The sequence below is a fragment of the Pagrus pagrus genome (genome assembly GCF_965226575.1).
Source record: "Pagrus pagrus genome assembly, chromosome: 22".
Classification (NCBI taxonomy): domain Eukaryota; kingdom Metazoa; phylum Chordata; class Actinopteri; order Spariformes; family Sparidae; genus Pagrus; species Pagrus pagrus.
In genome coordinates this window covers 6882078-6907257 of record NC_140204.1, presented here as the reverse complement: position 1 = coordinate 6907257, position 25180 = coordinate 6882078, and the positions used below count along the sequence as shown (strand labels likewise).

At 43.1% G+C, this 25180-nt stretch overlaps 1 protein-coding gene and 1 pseudogene across 2 annotated transcripts; both read left to right on the top strand.

Moving 5' to 3' along the window:
• Positions 1-542: 542 nt before the first annotated feature.
• Positions 543-6635, top strand: LOC311251230 (annotated as a pseudogene). The gene is made up of 4 exons: positions 543-671; positions 5593-5704; positions 6187-6248; positions 6407-6635. The product of its transcript is annotated as an uncharacterized misc_RNA (transcript).
• An 814-nt stretch (positions 6636-7449) lies between these two features.
• On the top strand, positions 7450-24455 carry LOC311251229 (uncharacterized protein). Its single transcript, XM_084343599.1, has 16 exons — positions 7450-7530; positions 9687-10159; positions 10285-10476; positions 10622-10717; positions 13480-13713; positions 15212-15359; positions 17106-17132; positions 17581-18114; positions 19569-19629; positions 19764-19796; positions 20680-21658; positions 22175-22270; positions 22362-22619; positions 23421-23568; positions 23680-23706; positions 23810-24455. The coding sequence occupies exons 1-16, from the start codon at positions 7524-7526 to the stop codon at positions 24361-24363; spliced, it is 3867 nt and encodes a 1288-aa protein (XP_084199725.1). The 5' UTR covers positions 7450-7523; the 3' UTR covers positions 24364-24455.
• Positions 24456-25180: the final 725 nt, after the last annotated feature.

Genomic DNA, 25180 nt, shown 5'->3' with positions numbered 1-25180 from the left:
GTTTTTCTCCGGGTGTAACTGATAATGTGAGTAAAATGAAACTCATCAGCATCGGAGGCTTTATAGACCAGACGAAGGATTTGCGATAAATCCATGTTATCCCAGAGGGTTTTTGAGCGTGTCTTATGTTAAGACATACTGTAAGGGGTCAGAGGTCATCCTGCTTGTTCATGGAGCTTAAAGATAATTTAAGAGAGGCATGTTTCATCCACACTGAGTCTGCCTTCAGTTATGTTTGGATAAGTTCCTCAGATGAAGTATAATGAAAAGAAAACAGAGATCCCTCAGCTCTTGGCTGCCTTCAGCCTCAACTGATCAAAGAAAATCCTGCTGCTTAAAAGAATCATTATTTTCTACGTTTCTATTTTATGTTATGTCAGTTATGATTTAAATATGGGATTTCATATGTTTACTGAACCACACGACCTTCAGCCTCAAAATGTCGAGCGTGATAACAGGATGAGAAGACGTGCCTTGTGTCTTTCATTGCATTTCAGCGTCTTTATTAAGACATATGCGGAGAATAGCTCAAATTACAAAAGATGAGGGCGGACGAGATCAGATCAGACGGTATCAGATTAGATCAGATCACATCTGAAGGCGGAAGGAAAGAAAAGCGAACGCTGCTGCTGTCAACGGCAGCGCTGCGCGAGCTGTTTGAGCGGAGTATGGTCGGAAAGGAAATCCTGTGTTGGCCCAGATGCACCAGCTTTCATGTCTCAATTACATTTTTTAAAAAAAACATGCGAGTCATCATCAGGGCAACAAAAGACATGTGATGCATGAAAAGGTATTACCTGATACGGATGTCATACAGACATTACAGTGAAAGGATTCACTGGAGGACATGGAGATTCACATCCCTCATCCAGACACACACACACACACACACACACACACAGCAGGCTGCAACAGGCAGCAGGAGCTGAGAGAACGGAGCGGTCCACAAATTGAGTGCTGCATGTGAATGAAGCACTGCAGTGTTGTAGCTTGTCACCAGCTGCTCGAGTCTGTGCGGTGAAGCTACAGGAACTGAAAGCACACGATGGTCACACTTATTCTGAGTGATGGGGGAGAAAATATAGCTTTTCGATGGGTCTTTGGATAAAAATAGAAATGTTTCTAGAGCAGTGTAGAAAAGTGGTTGTATCGCATGCGACCGCTGGGATGGTTTCGGCGTTTCCACCGTTGTTTTATCAGCCGGGTTATGATGTCACTGTTGTCTGCAAACAACAGATACGTTCAAGGTTGACCACTTGTACCAAACGTGGCATATCACATCCACATTAAATGCTTATTAGCGTACTTTCACATCAGGAGGTGGAGGGGATGGAGACAGTGTTTTTAAGGACACCTGGGGACATTTCCCGACGTTTTTGTGGCATCAAAAGCAGATGTTTTAATAAGGAGATTCGCAACATTTCCAGCTGTTTCAGGGGCAACCACAACCAGCAATTTTTCATGGTAAGTCAGATAATCTCTATGCGTGATTGTGGCAGCCAAAACAGGTATTTTAAGCCAAACCGTGATGTTTTCCTAACCCTAACCCCTGAGTGATTTTGGACCGTAAGGTAACCAGAGCATAAGCAGAAATAGGAAATTCAACCTCAATTATCAAAGTTGCAACATAAACTTATCAGTGGCTCTGCAGAAATGTACTTGGATTGTGTTTTATTCTACACATTAACTGTAAAAGCAGCGGACAGAGCCATTGTGACGTCACACATACGTTTCTAAAGAGCAAGAATGAAGCTCAAAGTAGGTGTTAGTTAGTTACGCAAGCCCGCGTAACTGGCAGCTACCAAGCTAACCGTGTTGACGCATACAGTAATAAGAGGTAAATTTTGCCTTAGATGATTTTGGCAAACTCAACTCCTTGGTGTTTATTCCTCCAAAAGCTCCAGGCTCTGCCCACAGCCGTCAACAGGTTGAAAACATGTTTATTTCTGCTGTAAAGTTCGGCATTTTATCGTGAGCTCTTCAGAGGATTGACTCGCTTTTGGAGTCGACGTCACGTGGCCATTCAAGAAACTGCAGTTTTTGGTACTTTATTATTCAGCCCTCGAGGTTGTCGCTTGGCTCCACAGTAATACAGCTGCATACATTCACTCTAGCATACAACAACAGTCTTTGCAAGGCAGACTGCCTATTCTATGTGTATTTATGTCTGTCTTTCTCAGAAAACCCTCTGCTGCACCAGAGGTGATGGATTGTAACATTTAAAGAAACAGTGTTTGGAATAAAAACAAAAAAGGAGAGAGAAATGTAAGAAGGTGAAGTCTATACCGAGTCTTGTTACTTTATTTGGTGCAGTCTCTACTGTGTACAAAATGTCGAATGTGATGACAAACGCCAAAATCAACAGAAGCAGGAGTCGTGCAGTGATTTAATGGTTCTGTTGAATTAGAGGAGAAAGTCATGGGTTCATTTTTCTTCTCAGGGGCCCCCGATCTCCCAATTATTTTCTTTTTAGACCTTAAAGGCTCATGAAGACGATGGGTCAACATTGAGACTTGAAAGCTTTCTAGCTTTCTATTACTTTGATACTTCATTAGCAGTAAACAGGTACAAACAAGGCAGATGGTGATATTATTAGCCTAGTTTTGAAGGTATGTGGTCATAAAAAGGACTGGACTAGGGACATTTTGAGCTGACGGTGATGAAAAGCTTAAGGAATATATCAACATTTCAGGAAACACACTTATTTGATACCACTAATGATCAGCCAACTTCATCTTACTGGCCGCCACAGACTGTGGATCAAACATTCATAGTATAAAGAGACATAATTGACCTAGTTTGCAAGTGTCGTGTCTTTTAAAGGGGTATTTTTCAAAGCATACCCTGCTTTATCGTCTTTTTTTCTCCAAACGGGAACGTAATATACAAATTGAACATCATGATGCGATGAAGAAGACTTGAAACTAGAGCTTGAGACCATAAACTCGTCAGGAAACAGTTTACCGAGGTAGAAAATCAAGTCAGAATTAGGGTCAATTTCTCATAAGCTTACATACAATTTGACTTCTGTCTTCAAAACCAGTGGAATCGCCACCTGCTGGCCACAAGAAAGAAAGCAGTTTAGCTAAAAATAAATGAATGTATTTATTAATTTCCTGACAGACTCCTGACTCAGCGTGAATGAGTAAGTGCACTGATGTAGAGCCAGTGAAGCACTACACGGTTGGATCAGTTGTTAATGGTATTGACGCTGATGTAATTTACGTGTTACGTCACTGGTTAACAAATCAGCTGTGCCACAACACTCCTATGGAACAATCAATCATTCAATCTGCACCAATACTCTTACATAAGCATTCAGAAACAGCAGCAGCAGTGGGGTCGGTTGAGTCTTCACAAACACCTTCTCAAGTTTGAGGCATGGGACGATCAGTGCCGCTTCACCTCCCCTAAAAAGTCCAAAGAGAACATCCCAACTGGGATTTTCCTTTCGTCTCCAGGAGTTATTAGAGGTGCTAATGCAACACGATTACCCCATTGAGAAAATGCCACACGATCAGATCCAGAGGACGTCGTTTTCAGCTGTGGGTTTTTGTCCTCCGGTTGCCGGGGGCACAGCGAGGTTATCAGTAACATAGAGAGCGTGACACTATCCGCACAGACTATCAGTAATGCTCAGCAGCGCTACCGTATCCCCCTCCAAGGAGGTGAGAGCAGCGATACCCTCTCTAAGAAACCAGAGAGCATCGGAAGAGGGGGAGAACGCAGAGGAAGCAACATGCTGAGACGGGAGGAAACTATATGGAGAGCGAGCTGACTGTCTGCAGGAAAGGGTGTGCAACTGTGTTCATTCGCAGGCGGGGTGTCTGTCAGAGTACTTCGGCGTGTGACATGAAAGAGGGAGACGGGGGTGCAAGCATGGGGGAGTTTAGAGTGAGAGGTGTGTGGAAAGGAAAAGAAAAGGGGGGAAGGGGAGGAGGGTTCAAGACAGGAAAAACACAGTGCAGTCTGGCTTCCAGCAGAGACTCGGGTTGCAGGGAAGGAGAGAGAGAGAAAAAAAACAGGAAGCAAAGAGAGAGACAGCAAAAGGAGAAGGGTAAAGCTTCTATTTATAAACCTGCAAGAGAACCTCTGGATTGGGTTGTGGAAAATAAAACAGAAAAGGGGGGAGTCCAAAAAGAAAAAAAGATGAGAGAGATGGATGGACACGAAGAAGAGCTGGAGGGGAAGCCGGAGTCGCCGGTGGATGGGGGGGGGGAGAGAGGAAGAGGAAGGTGGTGGAGGGGGGGAGGAAGAATACATTTACCTTGACTGACACTGCGACAGGGAGAGAAAGCAGAATCCCCCACTCCAAGAAACTGTAGCTCCATAACATCATGCGACACAATCTCTGCAGTGAGTTTTGCTGTAGGGGCTCCGGCTGAATGTATATCACAGCATGCATGTCCACGTGCACACACACACACGCACCAACACACACACCTAGACGCCTTTTTCAGCGTTAAATTAAACTAGTTTGCAAAATGCTGAAACAAATTTCACGTGGAGCAAAATAAGGTAAGAACCTGAGGAGAATGAAGACATAGGAGACGATCAATAAGGTGCTGCGTGATGAATAGAGATGCAGTGACATTTGCAGGATCAATAGCGTCTCAGAGACCCCGGACGTGTGGTCATTTTTAGAAACCGAACCCCGTCTTTAACGTCTCACTGACATCAACGCTGTCAATACGCTGCAGTGCAAAGGAATCAATCTTTTGGAGAGGCCGGTGGGTGGTGGATCTGAGGCTCATAAATCACAGCCGAGGACCAGAAATTGAAGAATCTGTAACATGACGTACGCTGCAAAAGTATCAGACAGTATCTGCAGTGTGTAATGGTTTCCTTTTGATTTTAGGGGAATAACCCACAGCCTGGTGTGTAGGGTGAAAATGCAACATGAATGTAAAGTGAAGCTGGTGTTCCCTCAGTGTCAGCTCAAGGCCGCCCACTAGTGGTGGAGATGACGCGCTGCAGCTTCTTACACATTTAATGTTGGTGTCTGCATTAAGGGGAGAGACTACAGGTGAAAACATTATTTTTAATGCGCTGTTCAATTATGATTATGAGCTATTTTGCTTACGTAACATTTCTTCTTTTAGACTCTTGGAAGAATGAAAGAAAATATTAAAAATGCACATTTAGGTGTGAAAATCAGTTAGATGATGCATCAGTTGCGTATTTAAACAATTCCAGGAAACTTGTAATGAATAAAACAGTTGTCTTAAAGGTGCATTGTGTAGTTTTGGAGCAGAAACTCAACAATATTAATGAGGAAAGACAACATCGCCCTCATGCAGGTCGCTGCAGGAAGAATCGAATCTTGTCTTTTTTATGTGAATGGATGAAAGTTTAAGTGATACGCTCACGACAATATCTGCCAGGTTGTATCTCTGTGATAAAAATGAGCAGTTATGTTTCACGATGCTTCTCAGAATATATTTCCCCCCTCCCCTATACAGAGTCTCACCTTTAGCATGTAGCATGTTAGCGAGTATGATCATTTCAGCACGCTGACAGCAACTTTAAAGCCAGAAACAACCATGACTCTGTTTCCCGTTCAACCGAGCCTACACACTTCTGTCAACGCAGATCTGGTCGAGCCTCCCCGTTAGCAAAGTGGATGTCTTGGGTTGTATACGGACATCTTTGATCAATGCGAGAGAGTTCATCAACGTGGAGATCGAAGCTCGGTCAGCCATCGGTAAGTTTGAAGCAAAGTCACATGAGAAATGATCTGGAAGACGATGGAAGATGAGTTCATGGTTTGGGTCGTTCCCTGCCTCTTGCCTCGTGTGCCGGCATCAATGCAAAGAGGGTTAAAACTCAAACTAGAGGTTCATGAAGAAGCGATCAACTTTCCTGACTCTGTCATTGACAGCCTGACGGGTGGAAGGTTATTTGATGATAACGCACAATTTTAAAAAACAAGATGATAAACTATGTTGTCACGATTCGAACACTACAGGCGATTTAATAAATGGAGCTATCTTTTATTCATTTAACCATTCGGCCATTTATCATTTATCACATCATAAGCATCATTCATCACGTCACTTATTATGGTCTGTGTTCCCCCACAGAGCTTAAGGAAGTGCAGAAATGTGCAGGTTTGTCACTTTTCACATCTCAAGTTGGATGTTTTTTAATGGATCTTGTCCTGAATATGGACTATCGACTCTGCAGGACCCTGGCTAATTGTCTCTGAAGATGGGAAAGAAGTCAGGCAGTCTCCGAAGAAGCAAAAGGTGCCAACAAGGTTCATGGAAAATCACTTTTGCTGTCGCCACACCGGCACTGCTGGGCTAAAAGACAAATCCAGCCGGGTTCTGGGAGTCGCTGCCGGCAATTTGAAGGAGAAGGGAGAAGATCACTCCCTCCCCAGAGAGCGGCCTGTGGACTGTAGGTCACAGGGATGGAGGCCAGTATTTTGTGTGCAACGCTGTCTCCTCCTCCCCAGAGGACCGGGGTGTTTGTGGATGACGAGGAGAGACGGGTTTCATTTTTTAACTTGGAGGCCTTCACCTTCACAAAGTGCAAAGTCACTGTTAGGGTCTGCCCCACTGTTTGATCTGTGTTTGGTGAAAGAGAAGAAGGAGGTGGCTCCTCTGAAAATTATGATGGTAGAGAAGTGATAGAGCTTCGTCACATCAAGCAAAGGTCACAGTTATCAATATGTAATCAGATATAGACAGAAATCAAGTGTTCAGCATGCTCAGAGGAGTACTACTGCATATGTGGGAAACAAGTGGTATCAAGCCTTTTGTGGCTCCAGAGGAGGCTGCATGTAATCTGATAAACTGCCTACAGTGATGTTACTCAATGACAACGTTGCATTGTGGGTACTTTCTAATAAAAGACACAATCACCTAAAAATAACATTTTAGTGAGAGATATGAGACTCCCATTGGCAACTTACAAACATCAACACCTGGTATTCAGCATCTTTCTACTTATTCTTGAAGTTACATTGAAGATGGTGCAAGAGCAAGTGATTAAAGGCTCACTCCGCCTATTTTAAACACTAAAGTGTGGTGTGAATGTAGTTTAAAGCCAATGTAACATCGCACTGCTACACTGTTGGAAACGTTATGGGCAGTTTTTTTATTCCATGCATTCTTCTTCCTTTTAAAAACTACATTACCCACAATGCACTTTCATCACACTGTCTATAAAACTTTCTGGAGGGCAAGAATTTACAGTGATTGTCGTTTTAGGATGAGACAACCACAGCAAAACTTTTAACTCACCTACAACTGCAGTTTTACATACAACAACACAGCCATGGAAATCAGTGTGTGTGTGCGTGTGTGTGAGTGTGTGTGTGTGTGTGCATGTGTATGTGTGTGTGCATGTGTGTGGTAACAATGGGAGGGCATGTGTGGAGCTGTCTGGGTGTGTCACACTGAGAGTGGGAGGGGCCACGTCCAGTTTCAGGAAGAGTTGCAGCACCTGTCGGCTTGTGACTCAAAGCAAAGTACATGAAGTGAAGGACCCGAGCGGCTCCACGTCAGAGGACAAACATGCAGAGTGAGTTCTTCTTTATCTTTATGTGTTTTATCACCTCTTCTTTTGACCCTGGGACACATTTTGTTTCCTTAAAACTTATTGTTGTTGAGCTTTGGTTCAATAAGTTCAGTCGAAGAACAACAAACAGTGAAATGAGCCAACTTCTCTTAGTGACAGTGGAGCGCATGTGTCTGTTTGTTTGTCTGAGATAAAAAAGGTTAAAATCTGGTATTTTATAATGAACTGCTGTCGTTATTTGAGCTGACTTGATGTCCTGAAATGATGCTACACTGGTTTAATCTGTGTAACCTGTGAAAATAAAGGGATATAAAGAAAGACAGACTAATAAATCTAATAACCCTGATTAACATTAGCACATTCAATCCCAAAAATATCATTAAAAAATACATTTTTCATGTATAAATACTGATCCTGTGACACGTACTTCCCGAGGCCTATCAGCAGTGGCTGTGGGAGTTTTGTTTTCTTTTAAACCTGACGCAGGTGCCGTCAGGTGGAAGGTCCTGAGTTTCTGCATTCCTCAGATAGTTACTCACCCGCCGCTGAACAGAGCGACACTCTTAAACACACTTCCTGCTCTTGTGATAAGAAAGGTTTTGTGTTCACTTGTACTAAATATCAAATCACTTTTGGGGAATTTGGGGAAGCAAAGGTTGTTTTCTCATCGTGCACCTCCCACTTGGTCTCGGTAACATTTGGAAATGTGTGTTTCTGTTTGTTCACACTCACTTATCACCTCCACAAGTGTAGTTTAAGATTACAAGTGGGAGTCACCGTGTCTTTGCTCTCTTCTCTTGATCCCCACGCTCAGCTACATTCACAGACCGGACAAAAATGCGTTAATTATCAGGAGCTTCACACCCAGGAATCCCAATATTTCCTCTTTAAAATTGAGCAGGGAGATGTGGGAGGAGGTTCGGAGATGTGAGGGTGCTGTAACAAAATGTGGGAGAGCATCAGTGGCGGACTCAGGATGTTTGAGGGGCAAAGGGCGAAGGAAATAGAAAAGGGCACCAGCGTTCAGGAAGCCAGGACATATTTTTAGCGAAGAGTGGGCACTTCACTGTGTTTCCACTGCTGGAAGGGCACCATAGAGAGCACTTCATCATGTTTTATCTCCCATGAGGGCATCCAAGAGGGGGACTTTCACAGCATGGGGGCACCAGGAGGGGCGATTCCCACTTCCTTTGTTTCAGTGTCTACAACAATAGTGCGCTGCAAATCCTTCACGACTATATTCAGCTGAAAACAGTATAAGACGAGATACTTCATGTCCAAACTGATAAACTTTGATGCCTTCAGCACACAAGACGAGAAGAACCACAGCATCCTAACGTTTTTGGAGCATAAACTACCTCTCCACTTTCTAATTTAACCAAAACACAGCTAGATTTTGAAGATTTTACAGCTCGTCATGGAAGATTTTTCATGTCGCGATACTAAACAACCTACGGTAAATACTTTGTCTCATCTTCTCTGTGACTGGGCAACACAGACAAAGATACACATCCTCAGCCTAGTTGTCTCTGTAACATCAATTCAAGATTTTTACTTCTTTCTCATTGAACACAAATGTTTCTCTTCACATTGTAAGCATTGGATGAGTAACCGAGTAGTTTAAAGGGACACCATGTCACTGTTCGCCTCCATCCGACAGCCAACGAGGCATTTTTTTGTCGAATCTCATATCACGTCTTTTGCAAGTGAACTGCTAAACTGCTGTCCTGAGGGCAGTTTCACAGCATTTCACACTCCACTTCCTGTGACATGTGATCTTAGTTACTCATACATAACGTAAAGGTGTTAACAGTGGCGAGAGATGCCGACGGCCAAACAAGTCCTGCAGTCTTGTCTTAGTATGTCTTGATATGTGGAAACACACATGTGGAATAAAACCAGTCACACGTGAGTATTTGTAGTTCACATGTGAAAAAAAGCCAATTAATTGTGAAAATGTCCAGTTTGCATGTAATATTATTTTATTATCACTTTAAAAATGTTAGTTAAGATGTGAAATAAACAATCACGTGAGAAAATATTCAAAATATGGAAATATAAATATTGAATTTGTGATTTTCGCGTGCTGCCTATAAAAGAAATACCTAAAGACCTGTGCATCTAAGCTCTATCATGTCTCTCCTCCCTCTTTCCTCCAGACATAAACTCCCCGGGGAGCCGGGTCCTCTCTGAGGAGCAGTTCACCTGCTCCATCTGTCTGGAGGTGTTCGTGGAGCCCGTCTCCACGCCCTGCGGCCACAGCTTCTGCAAGGCCTGCCTGCAGGGCTACTGGACCCACAGCAAGAAGTTCGTCTGCCCCATGTGCAAGAAGAGCTACTCCAAAAGGCCCGAGATGAGCGTCAACAGGGTCCTGGCAGAGATCTCCACCCAGTTCCAGGGGCTGGTGATGGCCGGAGGAGCCGAGGGAGGTGGGTCCTTGTCACGGGGATCCACGCTGAACCTGAGCTCAGACTCAGGCCAGGGGAGCGCCACAGGGCAGGACACCGGGGAGTTTGCCCGGCAAGGGGATGTTCCCTGTGACGCCTGCATCGGGAGGAAGTTAAAGGCGCTCAAGTCTTGTGTGAACTGTCCCGGGTCGTTCTGTGAGACGCACCTCAGGCATCATAAAAAGGTCAGTTTTTCTGCTTTTTGACGATTATTGCAAGGTAATAAAAATGTTTGCTTTATCCTTAGCAAGATTACCTGCCGACACATGGTGACCTGAGTTGTTACCCATGGCTGTCCTCCTCCCTGCAGGTGAAGTCTCTGATATCTCATCGTCTGATTGAACCCACCTTCCACCTGGAGGACAAGATCTGCAAGAAACACGAACGTCTTCTGGAGGTCTACTGCCGCACGGACCACATCTGCATCTGCACGGCCTGCGCCGAGGCCACGCACAAGTCCCACGACATCGTCTCCACCGACCACGAGTGGAAGAAGAAGACGGTGAGCTGCGGCCGCTGTTTGTTAACTGATGTTAGAAGGCAAATGGCGATGATTGATTTTTGAAGGGCTTTCATGTGATTTTCATGGTATTAAACTGTGTCTTTATTGATTTCTGTGAGCCACAACCCTGATTTTCTTCTCACAGAGCAATCTGAGTAAGAAGAGGTCCGAGCTCAAACATCTGATCAAGGAGAGGGCAAAGAAGCTGGAGGAGATCAAACAATCCATCAAGGTCATCAAGGTGAGTCGGCTGAAGTCTAGTAGAGGACTTGAATGTGTGTTATTAGAGTCCAGGAAACACGGGTGACAGAACACAGCATGTTTGAAAGTTTTGGTGTCGACTTTCAGCTGTTAAAGTATCAGATCAGTGAAGAAACAGCTTTTTCTTTGCTAATGTGGTGAGTTAAGAGTTAAAACCAACCACACAAGAGTATGTGACTGTAGGAAAAGTTGTTTAAGTTGGAAGGAAGTGTGCTCCGTGATGATAAAATGACTGTTTGTTTTTGCAAATGGAGTTTGGCGAGCGGCTGTTTCTGTTTTGTCTGTCTTTCACATAATTGTCTATCTCTGTAGGGATCAGTTCCAAAAATGTTGTCTGCATAACAATCCGAGCGCGTCACTGGCAAAAACAAGCACTTCAGTGAGACGTACAATTACCTGGTGCCCCTTACAGCCTGTTTCATGTCTCATGGCTGCAGCACTGGATCATTTTCAAAACTTGTTGTCCTCACTAGTCACTGGGAAAAAAAGGGCTCAGGTTGAAAACACTGAGTTTACCCTTACAAACCATTGTATTTCTTGTTTTATTGGAAAGCTTTTTGGTTATCTTCTTTGAGCTGAACACATCGGTCTTCTGGATGAAATCAATACTTTGTGCCAAGTTGTCATGTAGTTGATTTTAAATGCTGCGTGTCATGTGTTTTATTGTCTGTCCGGCTGTATTGTGGTTGTCCCATTATGTGCTGCATGTTAAATATTTGTCCAGTCTTCTCTAATGTGCTGAAGCTTAAAGCTTTATTTGCACTTGCGAGCAGCACTCCGATCCAGGCGAGCACACAGGAGCCCTGTGACGTGACACACAGCTGATAATGGGATAATATTTCACTTAAAGTCACTTTCATTTTATCTTATTTTGCTTGTCTTTCTTTAGCCAGGAAGGTCCCAGAGATACGATAAAGAAACAGAACATTTCACATTGATCAGCAACTGTAAAGATGATGGATTTCTGAAAACCTGGAGGGACGCTGATCCATATTTCAGAGTAAAACAACAACATAGTTGATAACCTGTAACTTTCTGTTAGCCCCAAGCTAACGTTAGCTTCCTAGCTGACAATAGTGTTCGACAGTTACACGATACAATAGTAAAGGGGTGGAAAAAATACATTCTAATATATCAACACACGTTTTCAACGCTTGAAGGGAAACTACAACGTTAGCTTAGAAGTGGTTGAATGCTAACGTTAGCGAACGTGTTACCAAATATATTGTTTTACATTGAAATATGGCCCGATGTCCCTCCAGGTGTACACTATCCACCATCTTTTCAGTTGATGATCATCTGATGAAGTGGTGTTACGTAAATGGAAAATGGATGCCGTGTGGATATGGTGCATTTACATTTCCCTTTATAATAAAACCTGTAAAACATTTGGTTGCCGACATCTCTGTCATGCTTCTCGTGCTCTGTGGTTTTGAAGAGCGCCGGCAGGTAATTCAATTTGTTTACTCTGGAGAACTCGGATCCACGTCTGTGGTCGTCCGACCGGTGTGACCGGCGTAAACCTCCAGTCTCTACACCCTGTTTCTAGCTGCTTCCTCATTACATTACCTGCCTTTGTTCATTTAAATTAAAGGATTGTAATTGAAGCCGTAACACAAAAATGGCGTTGTGGTTTTGAACGGTTTTCCCATGACAATCCAATGAGTGATATGAGTTTGTCGAACCCTTGAAATTAAACTCAACTACGCTAAAATAAACTTTAAGTTTGTAAGTAAAGTTTATTCTCATTGGAAGACGTCCCAGGTTCAGTGCAGCTCTCATGGTTTCCTGCTTTGTGACATTTTTGTCTACTTTTTTAAAAACAGTAAGGATTCAGTTACTAGATCGTTTGTGTTTTGTACACACACACACACACACATGCATGTTGCTGTATATGCAGGTTCAACTGATAGACTTGGAGATAAAGACAATGATTCATCACTGGATCCTTTTGAATTTCTGAGATAGAAAACATACACTTACACAACTTTTCATACATCGGAATTACACTTTAATTTCGCTTGTAAGCTGTAAAATAAAAACCAACAACTGGAGACTGGAAAAACCCATGCAGGGTTAGTCTGAGATTAAAAGCTTTGGTGGTTTCTTTCACTTGGCTGCAGACGGACGTAACCGGTTGGTCGAGTTGTACAAGCAGCAGTCAGACACGCTGAGAGCCACCCGGGAAATCATCTGTAGCATTTCACAGGCTGATTATGTTGGACTCAAGGCAAGTTTATTTATATCACACCCGAAACAACAAGCCAACTCAAATAGTAGAGAGAATTCCAACTTAATGTCGGCTTTGAACCCTCTCAAGTCCTTGAGGAAAAGGGGAGACACAAGCTTTTTCCATTGAGTGAATGCCCGTCTGGTCCCTCTTGTTTAACCTCGGTTTCTGTCTCTCTTCCTCTTCGTCTTCTTTGCCTCCTCCATCAGTGAAATTATTTTTCTTTTGCAACAACTCTGCCTGTTCCACTGTTACAAAAAAAGATCTTCCTGTCTCGGTTGTGTGCTTCCATTGTGCTGTAATTAAAGCCTTGATTTATCTGGGAAACATCCAGCCTGGCGTCAGACAGAGAATCATGGTAAAAACAAGGCTTATAGGGAACATCTAAACGTTGATAGTGTTATTTTTCTACAACTGTTACACTATGCAATCAATATTTAATTTATAATAATAAAAAAAAGTTAAGTAAACAACACAGATTTGCTCTTTGTCTGGACTCTCTCCTTTTGCAGTCGAGCGCTCAGAGGGAGTTGGAGGAGAGCTGGCAGGTGTACGCGGAGCTGCAGCGCATGGTGGAGCAGAGTCAGGCGGAGCTGGTGGAGGTGATCGCCACAAGGCAACGCGACGCCGAGCGCCACGCGCAGGAACTGGCCCGAGGCCTGGAGAACGAACTCAGCCAGCTGAGGAGGAGGAGCAACGAGCTGGAGGCCTACGCACAGACGCACGACAAAGTGGTCTTCCTGCAGGTAGGACGGGATCTCAAGTCGTGAAGATCAAATGTTTTCATGATCAGATGGTATATTTAGCTGCGATTAATAGGTGCAATATGTAAGAATTGGTCACCTGTTGATTTCAATTAGGTGGCATAACATCACCAGAGTAACCGCTAACTGCTGCTAACTGTCGCTGTCGTTAGCTAGTTGGCTCAGTTAGCCATGCAGCTAGCTGTTTAACAGCTGACTCTGCTCGGACTGGAAGCTCGGAGCACCAAGCTAGTGTTGGTGTTGTTTACTATCAGACTAGCAAAGGGGCTAACTAGTTAGCATGCTAACTTCAATCGACGTCTTTGACTAAAATTCTTACATAATGCACCTTTAAAGAACATTTTAACATTTCAAATAAAAACTGGGTTGTAATTTTTCAGTAATGATTGTTGTTTATCCTGAGTTTTTGTTCCTTAACCGCAGGAAACGATGCAAGGTGCTTTTCAAATTTCAAAATATATACATTCGGCTGTTTGCTCTCCTCCACAGCGCCCCACTTTTCTCCAGCTCTTGATGCCGTTCTTCCGATTCTTTCATTACGATTAATCATCAATATTTCACACGAGGAACACATTCCAGCTGTAATTTTAAAAATGCATGCTGGCATTTCAAGGGTGACTTCATTAGTTTCCAGCGTGTAGCCTACATACACAAAACACACTTAATATGCATTTAGGACACAGCAAGGGAGCTAATTAGTTAAAATGCTACGGCCTTGAGACGTAGCAGTGTAGGCTTACACACAGGGATGAAAATCTGAAAGATATCTACATTAACAGAATCATTTTAACAGCCAGGCTGGAACAATATATATATATATATTTTTAAAATCTCCTTCTTCTATCATCATTAATTATCTGAATAATAAAACACCCAATTATCTCCATGGTTGCAGCAGCTGTAGTTGTTCTGAGATTTGTGACACGACATCAAACGCCTGTAAGAAGAAGAGAGCCAGCTGTTATGAAAGATCCCCCTTGTGCATTCATCCTGGACTGTTTACGCAGATAAAATGTTGATTTTTTTTCTCTCATGAAAGACGTCTTTGAAGCTTTTGAATTTTTCTGGATGGTGTGAGGCGAGGCAAAGGCGCACAGTCACAAAAAACCAGAACAGAAGTTGAGAGTATGCAGACGGATGCATTCACGGTTCTGTGTCTGTCAGTCTTCTGATAAGAATTCACTTATCTGGACAAAGTCCCGCATGAGTGCTCTTTGATTTTTCTGTCAAAGTGATGATGTGCAAAGTGTTCTGTGATGGTCAGAGATAAATCTGCACTCCGTCAAGATTATTTCACCCCATAGAGCTGTTTAAATCAGCGCTGAATGTACAATTGTTTCTGACTTGCCTGCAGCGACCCATCGGTGTCACATTCGATGAGGCCTGCTCACTCCAAAGACCGTGTTCCCCCCGAGGCGTCATTATATTTTAATTTCATCTCACCTTGCATAATCTTGCATTCTTCCATTTCCATTTGCAGAACCTGACGACGCTGGCGCCCCCGCCCGAGCCCACTGATTGGTCGGCGGTCAGCATCAACACCGACCTCTACCTGGGAACCATCCGCTCCTCCGTCAGCAACCTCATCGACAAGTTCCAGGATGAGCTCAAACGGCTGTATGGGAAAGGTACCCGAAGCTGATTCTTCTCTCTGTTCTGCAAAAACATTCACTAATAATATAAGTAAATAAACAGGAATTTATCACATATTAATATTATCACATTATGACTGATATACAGGCCTGGACAAAATAAAAGAAAAACCTTGTTGTTATGCAGACACATTCAACAATACCACAAGAGTATAGCTGCAAACATTTGAATTAAACATTTTATTTTGTTAACGCAACAATAACTAAATGTCATAAGGTTTGTATAGGTAGTAGTACAGAACAAGTATGTACTTTGTTAACGCAACAATAACTAAATGTCATAAGGTTCGTATAGGTAGTAGTACAGAACAAGTATGTACTTTGTTAACGCAACAATAACTAAATGTCATAAGGTTCGTATAGGTAGTAGTACAGAACAAGCATGTACTTTGTTAACGCAACAATAACTAAATGTCATAAGGTTCGTATAGGTAGTAGTACAGAACAAGCATGTATTTTGTTACCGCAACAATAACTAAATGTCATAAGGTTTGTATAGGTAGTAGTATAGAACAAGCATGTACTTTGTTAACGCAACAATAACTAAATGTCATAAGGTTTCTATAGGTAGTCGTACAGAACAAGCATGAATATGAAAATTATAAAATTGTTGTTTTTCAATAATAAAATGGTAATATTTTTGTGGTATGTATTTAAAAATGTATGACTTAAAATATTTTTGCTTTTATTATTTTGGAATATATATTAGTATATAATATCTTATATGTTAAGTACAGTATATTAAATACATACATATATTTTTGAAAAATATATGGAAAAACAACAATAACTGGTATATTTGTCAATAGAGAATTTTTCATTTAATATTTTCAGTAATACATCATCTGTACGTTATTAGATATATATATATTCAGTAAGATAATAATATGAAGGTGTCACTTATATCAAACATGAGCCTGTGATACCTCTTCATATCAGTGTAATCTGTAAAAACAAGGTGAAAATATTGTCATAGCCTAACCCTTTTAATGACATAAATAATGAAAAAAAAACCTAGAATGTTAATATAATAATAATATATTAATATATGTCCTTTGCTATTGTACTGGATTGTTCGGCGTTTGGTGTGACACTGTACATTTTATACTCATAAATAGTCCTCTTTGAAATGAGATACACCAACATGTTCTGTACCCTTTCAAAATAAAAGTAAGTAAACTAAGCTATACCCCAACAACTTTCTGTGCACTTTGCCGTCACTATCAGTTGTAAATGGGCAACATTCAAGCAGCTGTGCTGGGTGTGTGGACAGACTCTGCAGACTTACACTAAAATCCACCCACTCTTATTCAATACCGTCTACACTTCCTGTTCAAAATCCAAAACAGTGATATGTAGGTCACTGTTCGAGAGCTTTGAAATAGAAAAGTGACTCATCATTGCACCAACCACAAACCCCCACCACCACACTCACACATTCACACACACACAAGATGGTGGGACAGATGGAGATGGTGTTGATGGCACAGTTCATCCACTTGGAGAGGCAGCAGCGGAGAGAGAGAGAGAGAGAGAGCTGACTGACAGCAGCACATGTTTGCAGCATTTACAGCTCTGGATTAGATCGACATGTTTACCACCCACACGTGCCATCTGCTTTGACTTTGACTCTGTAGCTGAATGATTTGCTCACTTGGTCTCTCTCTGTCTTTCTTTTTGTCTATGTCTTACTCTCTCTCTCTCTCTCTCTCGTTCCCTCAGAGCTCCGGAAGGTCCAGAACTATTCAAGTGAGTACGACTTTATAATGTCTGCTTGATGCTCAGCAGGAGTCTTGACTTTCTTGCGTGAGATTTTAGAGGAGCGGAGGAGTTTTTTGACAATCTCGAGCAGTCCGACAAAGCTTTGATACGATGTTCTGTTCTACGAATGGTCCACAAGATGGTGCCACATCTTCAGAGCACAGACAGGCTCAGTCTGAGGGCTTGCGGCCAACTGAAGAGTGTCAAATTACCAAAGTTTATTCATCGAAGTTGATAAAAGAAACTCTTATCTCAAGCTCAATTCTGCGGCTGTTTTCTTATACCAATTTCCGATGAACCCGTATCACTTTGAGGCAACTTCTGCTTAGTTTTAAAAACCATCCACTTCCAGTTGAAGCCCTGTCCCATTAATTTGCTGAACAGATGCAGATGAAACTCTCCTCCAAACATCTCATTCTGCTCTGCCTCTCTCCAGGTGAGGTAATATTAGATCCTGGAACAGCCCAGAGGCACCTGGTTGTGTCCGAAGACGGTCGCCAGGTGAGATACGAAGAGCGTAAGGTCTCCCACTCCGAGAGTCCCAAGCGCTTCAGCCCGGCCCTCTTCGTCCTGGGCCGAGAGGGTCTGAGCTCGGGGCGCCACTACTGGGAGGTGGACACGGCCCGCAAGACGGCCTGGACGCTCGGCGTGGCGAGCGGCTCGGCCCGCCGCAAGGGTGAGATCAAGCTGAGCCCCGAGGGGGGATACTGGTGCCTGTGGCTGAAGAACGGGGAGGTGAAGGCCTTGACGTCGACTCGCCTGCCTCTCATGCTGCAGTCCGTACCCAGCAAAGTGGGAATCTTCATGGATTATGAAGGAGGCCAGGTCTCTTTCTACGACGTGAAGGCCCGTCTGCACCTCTACACCTTCGTCCATACGTTTAACGAGAGCCTGTACCCAATCTTCAGCCCCTGTCTCTGCCAGGAGGGGAAGAACACATCTCCTCTCATTATAACCCCTGTTAAACACATCTGAAAGTTTGGTTGAGAATGGGTCATTTTGTCCTTTATTTGGTCTGAAAATGTCACATTTTCCTCTCAGGGATCAGACTTCAGGACATTTACTTGTTTGCAAAGCACTTTACCTCAAACAACTTGAACACATTAAAGTAAAAATGAAGTTTTGCATACCGAGACTACCCACTACAACACTTTGTCATCACATGGACATGTTATTGCGTTCCTTCTAACAAAATCAGGATCCACACAGGTCCAGTAAAGGCTGCTGACCCACAGAGGGACTGCTTGGAAGTAATAAAATGAAAGCAAGCATTGTTTTTCCAGTGTGTTTGGGCCAATATGTAGGATTGACTTACAGAGAAATGTATTTACACTTTGGTTCCTCATGAGTTGACAATAGTTATTTTTGTACTGTATATTCTCATCTCAGATCTACAGAAGAGGATTCGGGCCATTGACTCCTTGAACTGGAAACATCCCGAACTGGTACAGAATTATGACTTTAAACTCATTTTGATTTTAATCTGAATTATGAGAAAAAAGTCAGTTAAATCTATATTACATTGGCCCTAATCCTCTTTTGTACAAATTGTATATAAAGAAAACGAAATGGATGTTTTGCTGTATGACACGTTGACCTGCGGTTCAGTCGGATGTGTTCAGGAAGTAGTTGCGTTCAAATGATTCTTCACTTCTGGCACTTTCCTTGCTATCTAAGTCTTTGTCTAACTGTATCTATGAGGCTTGAGATTAAAGTAATGAAGTAAAACAGATGTAAATGTACTGTGTTTAGGCTGCAGGGGGAGGCAAATGAGAGATGTTTGCACATACTGTCAGAATAACATTGTTTGCAATGGGCATTTTTTACAGTTTAATGTGGAACCAGAATTTATTCGAGGGTCATGAAACCTCGCTCTGTATTTTTATATCAAACTTTTGCTTTTGTACCTTTTTTTTCTGAACTTGTTCAATAAAGATCAGTCACAAATAATAACACAAGTCCACTGCCACATACTTTCTTTTCTACTGGTGAGTGAGGGATTTGTCTTTAAGCTCGTTCCAAAGGGTTTGGCTCTTGAACGCAGGGCCGGATTTAACGGATAGATGACACTCGGGCAGTATGTCATTTTTGGGGCCCCCTGTACCCACCTATTCTGATCATTGTTAAACAAAATGATTTAAATGCCACATGATTACAATTATTCTCATTAATTATTAATTTCTTTAATATGAGAAAGGTAAAGCTAACGTTGAGTTTGTTTTTAAAAAAAGAATAAATTTAAAAACATTTAAATAAACTTAAAGATCAGAGGTTTTTTGGACTTTATATTGGACTATATATTTTAAAATATTATTTCCCCCTGTCGGAGCCCCCTAGTGGCAAGGAGGCCACCGGGGGAACAAAAGTAAAGTTTTGTATAACTTTATCGAACTGTGATATCCCCTCCCTGTTTGACCCAAGCAGGACTTGGACCCCCTCCTCTTAAAGCTGTTCCTCCTGAAGCTCTGAGGCTGATGGCCGAGGGGTATAAATTTGTATCTGGGGTAAAAAGAGATGGGGGGGAGGTAGGGGGGTATATTTTGGGTTTGAGGTGTGTGTGTGTGTGTGTGTGTTAGCTGGTTGGAGGTGGCAGTGGTTACAGCCTGTCTCATGTGTCAGTGTACAGAGGAGCCTCGAGGCAGCTGCTCTCTGGTGAGTGCCCCCATATCTCTGCTTTTTTCTATCCCTCCTCGTCCTCTCCTGCATTTTCATTTCTATAACTGTCACATCTGCTTCTCTGTGCACCAGCAGGTCTCTTAGGGGAGCGTTGTTAGTACTTTTTTCTATTACTGTTTGGCTGCCTAAGAGCTGTGACCTCCGATCAGGACTTTTTCTGGTGCAGTCTGTTCAGTACAGATTCAAAATAAACTCGAGAAAAGACTTCAGTCAAAGCTGAAAGTTTCTCATTTATTTTTAGGTGTTTTCCGTGTCAATATAACTCAGTTTGGAGTGGGGGAGCAGTGCAAGACAGATCCCTGGTCAGACCAATATTTTTGGAAAGATGTTAATCTGCTCTGCCGTGAATACCTAGGCCTCAAGCAGAGAGCCGCCGGTGGTAAAAGTGAAACAGCTTCACAGACGCTCAGTCAGTGTTCAAGCCAATTAAGACAAGCATGATATATTTAGCATGAAGTTCAAGGAAAGATGCAAATGTCATGTGTTTGAAATCAGAGAAAATTCAAGGGCTGAATCAACAGGAATTAGATTTGTAGTAGCTGATATTAGCAAGTTTAGTTGCCTACGATACAGCACCTAGATTTAATATCAGATGTATCTTCAGCTCAAGAAACTTAAAAAAGAATTAAACAAACAAAAATATAAGCTCACAGTCTGACAACACTCCCCCTAAAGACTTACAGGGGCTCATTTATTAATTAAAAAAAAGAAAAAGACTAAAAGTTATGACCAAATATTTTCAAATCTTTGTCTTGAATGTAATAAATGAGCCCCGTCATGCTTCGCTCAGTAGATTTGCATGAACATGACCCCAAATAAAGTCACGCCATCTAACCCCTCACAAACCCCAATATCACAGCAGGTCTGATTCCCCGTTCAGAGGCTGGTTTCATGCGCTGAAAATGACCCTGCCTCTCCGCCGTGCAGGAATGGCCACCACTGGGAACCTCTCCGAAGAGCAGGTGCACTGCTCCATCTGTCTCGACGTCTTCACCAACCCCGTGTCCATCCCCTGCGGACACAACTTCTGCCAGAGCTGCATCCTGGGATACTGGAAAACCAGCCCCTTGTACCAGTGTCCTATGTGTAAGAAGTCTTTCCACAAAAGGCCGGATATCAGCATCAACACCGTCCTGAGGGAGATCGCAGAGCAGTTCAAGGAGATCAGGGTTTGGAGCGTCGAAGGGAAAGTGAGCGGGGAGGAGGAAGACAGGGCTGAAAAGAGGTGGACGATGGAGAGGAGGAAGAAGGAGGATGAGGAGAGGCTTCTGGAGGCTGATCAGAGGCAGCAGCTCGTGGAGGAGCTGAAGCAGAAACAAGAGGACGACAAGAGAAAGAAGGAGAAACAAGAGGAGTTACCACCGCTGATCCCACATGTGTCATCACCCAAGACCTCTGGTCCGCCGTCACCCCAGGCCTCAGCTCAGGAGCTGCCTCCACTGCCTCAAACATCACCCCCACCATCGCCTCAAGTCCCTCCTTCTCCAGCTCCTCAGCCCTCACCTTCACCTCTCTCCTCCTCACTCCTACCTCTGTCCTGGGAGGAGGTGCTCTGCGATGTCTGTCTGGGGGACGGCAGGCCCAAAGCGCTCAAGTCCTGCCTCGTGTGTCTGACTTCCTACTGCGAGGAGCACCTGAAGTCTCACTCGACCAGGTTCACCAAGCACAAGCTGATCGAGCCCGTCGCCAACATGGCGGACAGGATGTGTCCGAAGCACGAGAGGCTCCTGGAGCTGTTCTGCAAGAAGGACCAGACGTGCGTGTGCGTGCTCTGCACGGAGACGGACCACCGGGCGCACTACACCGTCCCCGTGGAGAGGGAATGGATGGAGAAAAAGGTGAGAGGGAGCAAATCCAAGATCAAATATCTGATGTTTAGCTCTTCGTCAGAGGTGGAGCAGCTCTCATACAGTCAAAGAACATTTAAATAGTGAGTTACACCTTTCATGTGCATACGGATCAACCCAACTGCCAGAGTAAATGCTTATGGTCTGATTAGGTTTAGGCACAAAAACCACTTTAATAAACTATGTTACTCTTGAGTTATACAATAATGCTGTTGGCCTTGTTGTCAAAGAAAACAGACTATTGACTTTACAAGACTGAACCTCTAAACTGAATCTATATGCACCCTGCAAACCTTTAGTTCAAGGGCTGTACACATGTCTTAGGTTTTAATCCAAGCCAGATAATATGCTTCATCATAAAGGTAATTTCCTACCGGGAGCATATGTGTATTCATGTCAACACATTTTGTCGGCAATGGCAGATGTTTCTGTCTCTCAAACTACGAAAAGAGAAAGTAAAGCTCAAGTCATCATGTTTATGTCATCAGCCTTGTTTGTGTCGTGCAGGCGCAGCTGAAGAGGACAGAAATAGACGTCCAGCAGATGATCCAGGACAGAGTGAAAAAGGTGGAGGAGATCAAACAGTGTCTGGAGCTAAACAGAGTGAGTCCTCCCGTCAGATTAAATATAGACTTTAAAATGCTAATGCCATCAGTAAAAACTATGTTCACACAAAGATTATCATGCATCACAGATGTGTGCATTTCGTCTGTGTTTTCAGGCCAGCGCTCAGAGAGAGATCGAGGAAAGCATGCGGGTCTTCTCGGAGCTGGTGCGCTCCATCCAGAGGACTCAGGCCGAGCTGGTTCTGTCCATCGAGGAGAAGCAGAGGCAGACGGAGAGGTGGGCCGACGGCTTCGTCTCTGAGCTGGAGCAGGAGATCGCCGAGCTGAAGAGGAGGAACACGGACCTGGAGAACGTGGCTCGGACCGACCACATTCACTTCTTAAAGGTCAGAGAGGACATTTTGATTCATGGTTGGGGATCACGTTAAAGTTAAATACACATTTGCTATTTATTTTGGAGATTTATGGTGTGGATCTTAATATTTTGTCTTGTTCATGCAAGTCGTAACACTTCTGCGAGAGCTTCTCTAATTAAAAAGGTGCTATATGTAAGAAATGGGCACCTGTAAAGTTCATACTCAAAACAAAAAGGGGGGCAGCACATGACCAGAGTAACCGCTAGTTAGCTTAGTTAGCTGTGCAGCTAGCGGTTTAGACATAGATGTCATAATGTCAAAACTGCCATTTCTCCACATTTTCTTGGTGATTTTAGTTAATTTTAGATTGTTTTCAACTAAAACGCACCCTCTTGTTTTCACTGCAAAGAGGAGAACTATGTCCATATTTTTTTCTCTTCACTGTCTTAATAAAGGGTATAATCATGGTAAAATGAACTAGTCCTTTGGCTTTTCCTGCACCATCTGCTTTGGCAGGAACATCACAGACCTTTGACATGTTTTGTGCTGCAACCACAGTGCCCTCTTCCTGTTCTGAAGTGTAATGCAACCCAAAAGCACAATTAAAAACACTTTAACCACCTTCCAATCTGTTTTCTTTAAATAGAATAAATAAATAAATCATATAATTTATGTGATGTTACAATCAGAAATAGTTTAAAGAGGGCTCAATAAAAAAGAGCTTCCTGATGATGATTACTTAAAGATTTTTAAATAAATGATTACAGCCTTTCTAAATTTAAGTAAACTAACTTGTTTCTGAGTCATTTCTTGTGCTCTGTCTCTCTGAAGAACTTCCCAGCCCTGATCACTCCCCCTACTGTCAAAGACTGGTCTGAGACCAGTGTTCCCACCGACACCTGTGTCGGCATGATCAGGAGATCGGTGTCCAAACTGGAGGCAACATTAAATGAAATGATTGAAAAACTTGCTGATAGTGGTAGGATTTCCCTAAACCTTCCAGAATCTTTTATGTTTCTGTTCATTTTAAATTTACCACCATAACCTGGACAAAGTATCTCAACAGTGTTTTGTCTTTTGTTTTTCACAGAGATCAAAAAGATTCTGAAATACGCAGGTAAACTTTCCCTTTTGTTGCATTTGTTTTCACTTCACAATCTCAAAACTCCAACAGAATAAATCCTTCATTTGTTAATTCGTGCTTCATTGTGTTTCTGCAGTGGACGTCACTCTGGACCCTGACTCAGCCAACCCTTGGTTGCAGCTTTCCCAGGACAGACGTCAGGTGAGACACCTGGGTGCGTGGCAGGACCTCCCGGACCACGCTGAGCGCTTTGACACAGTGGTCATCGTCCTGGGCCGCGAGGGCTTCACCTCAGGTAGACATTACTGGGAGGTCCAGGTTGGGGACAAGGACGACTGGTACCTGGGCGTGGCCAGGTCTTCGGTCAACAGAAAAGGCAGGATCGCTGTCAGCATGACCCAGGGCTACTGGGCTCTGGCCATGAAGAAAGGTCAGGGATACCGAGTGTCAACATCCCCTCCAACACTGCTCCCCCTCGACCCAAAGCCCAAGCGAGTGGGTGTGTACGTGGACTACGAGGAGGGGCAAGTGTCCTTTTACGACGTGAAGGCTCGGACCCATATTTACACTTTCAAAGACACGTTCACGGAGAAGATCTTGCCCTTTTTCTACTTGTACTGCTGCGACAAAGCCTCTGATACCATTGTGATTTGTCCAGTGAATGAGAAAAGCCTGATCAAGCAAAGCTAATGAAAAGTTTGACGAGAAAACACTGAAAGTCTCTATGAAAGTGGAAAAATTTTGTTGTAGCTGTACCTGTTTGGATTAAATCTTGAATTGTATGTGTTGTGTTTTGTTAAGTTATGTGTAGCTCTACAAATGTATAATTATTGTACTGTACACCTAATGTATTCATATCAGCTCATGAAAGTTTCGGACTTGAATGTACTGTAGGGTTGGGTACCGTTCACGTTTTAACCAGAACCTGGAATGTGGTGGGCCTCCCTTTATCTAATGTTAACTTTCTTTTTGGGGGTTGCATAGTCTCACTTTCTCTTTTGTTACTTTCTCAGTGAGACGTGCTGTCAGTCAGTTCAGCAAAGATTGGTTTAATGTGAATTGATACTCGGTTGTACTGACGTGATTTGGTTGATACCCTTAAAAAGTACAGAGCTTGGTACCAAACCCTACTTGAATGGATAGTTATGCTTATTCACTTTCTTGCCAAGGGTTGGTTAGGAGGATGTACCTCCCTTATGTTTATTTGCTAAAGGCTAAAGGTAGCAAGTGGTTAGCTCAGCTTATCATGAATATTCAGAGCAAGGAGAGCAAAGCTAACCTGTCAAGATGTAAAAAACATAAATAAAACAGCACCTCTAAAACTCACTTTGGAAAATCAGCTTTTTTTTAAAAAACAGCTTCTTGTTAAGGGTTAGATATTAAATTGATGGCACTCTTATGTCTGTATGGTAATATATGGCTGATTATCTTAGCTTAGCATAGCATCAAGACTTGAAACCAAGGTGAACCAAGCCCTCAGAAAGTGTGCAAGGCTTTGACACCAACT

What these genes read in the sequence shown, in the direction of transcription:
- LOC311251229 (XM_084343599.1), top strand. An exon ending in GAAGGTCCAGAACTATTCAA is followed by an intron (nt 17,133 to 17,580) that starts GTGAGTACGACT and finishes GCCTCTCTCCAG; the next exon opens with GTGAGGTAATATTAGATCCT. An exon ending in ACCACATTCACTTCTTAAAG is followed by an intron (nt 22,620 to 23,420) that starts GTCAGAGAGGAC and finishes GTCTCTCTGAAG; the next exon opens with AACTTCCCAGCCCTGATCAC.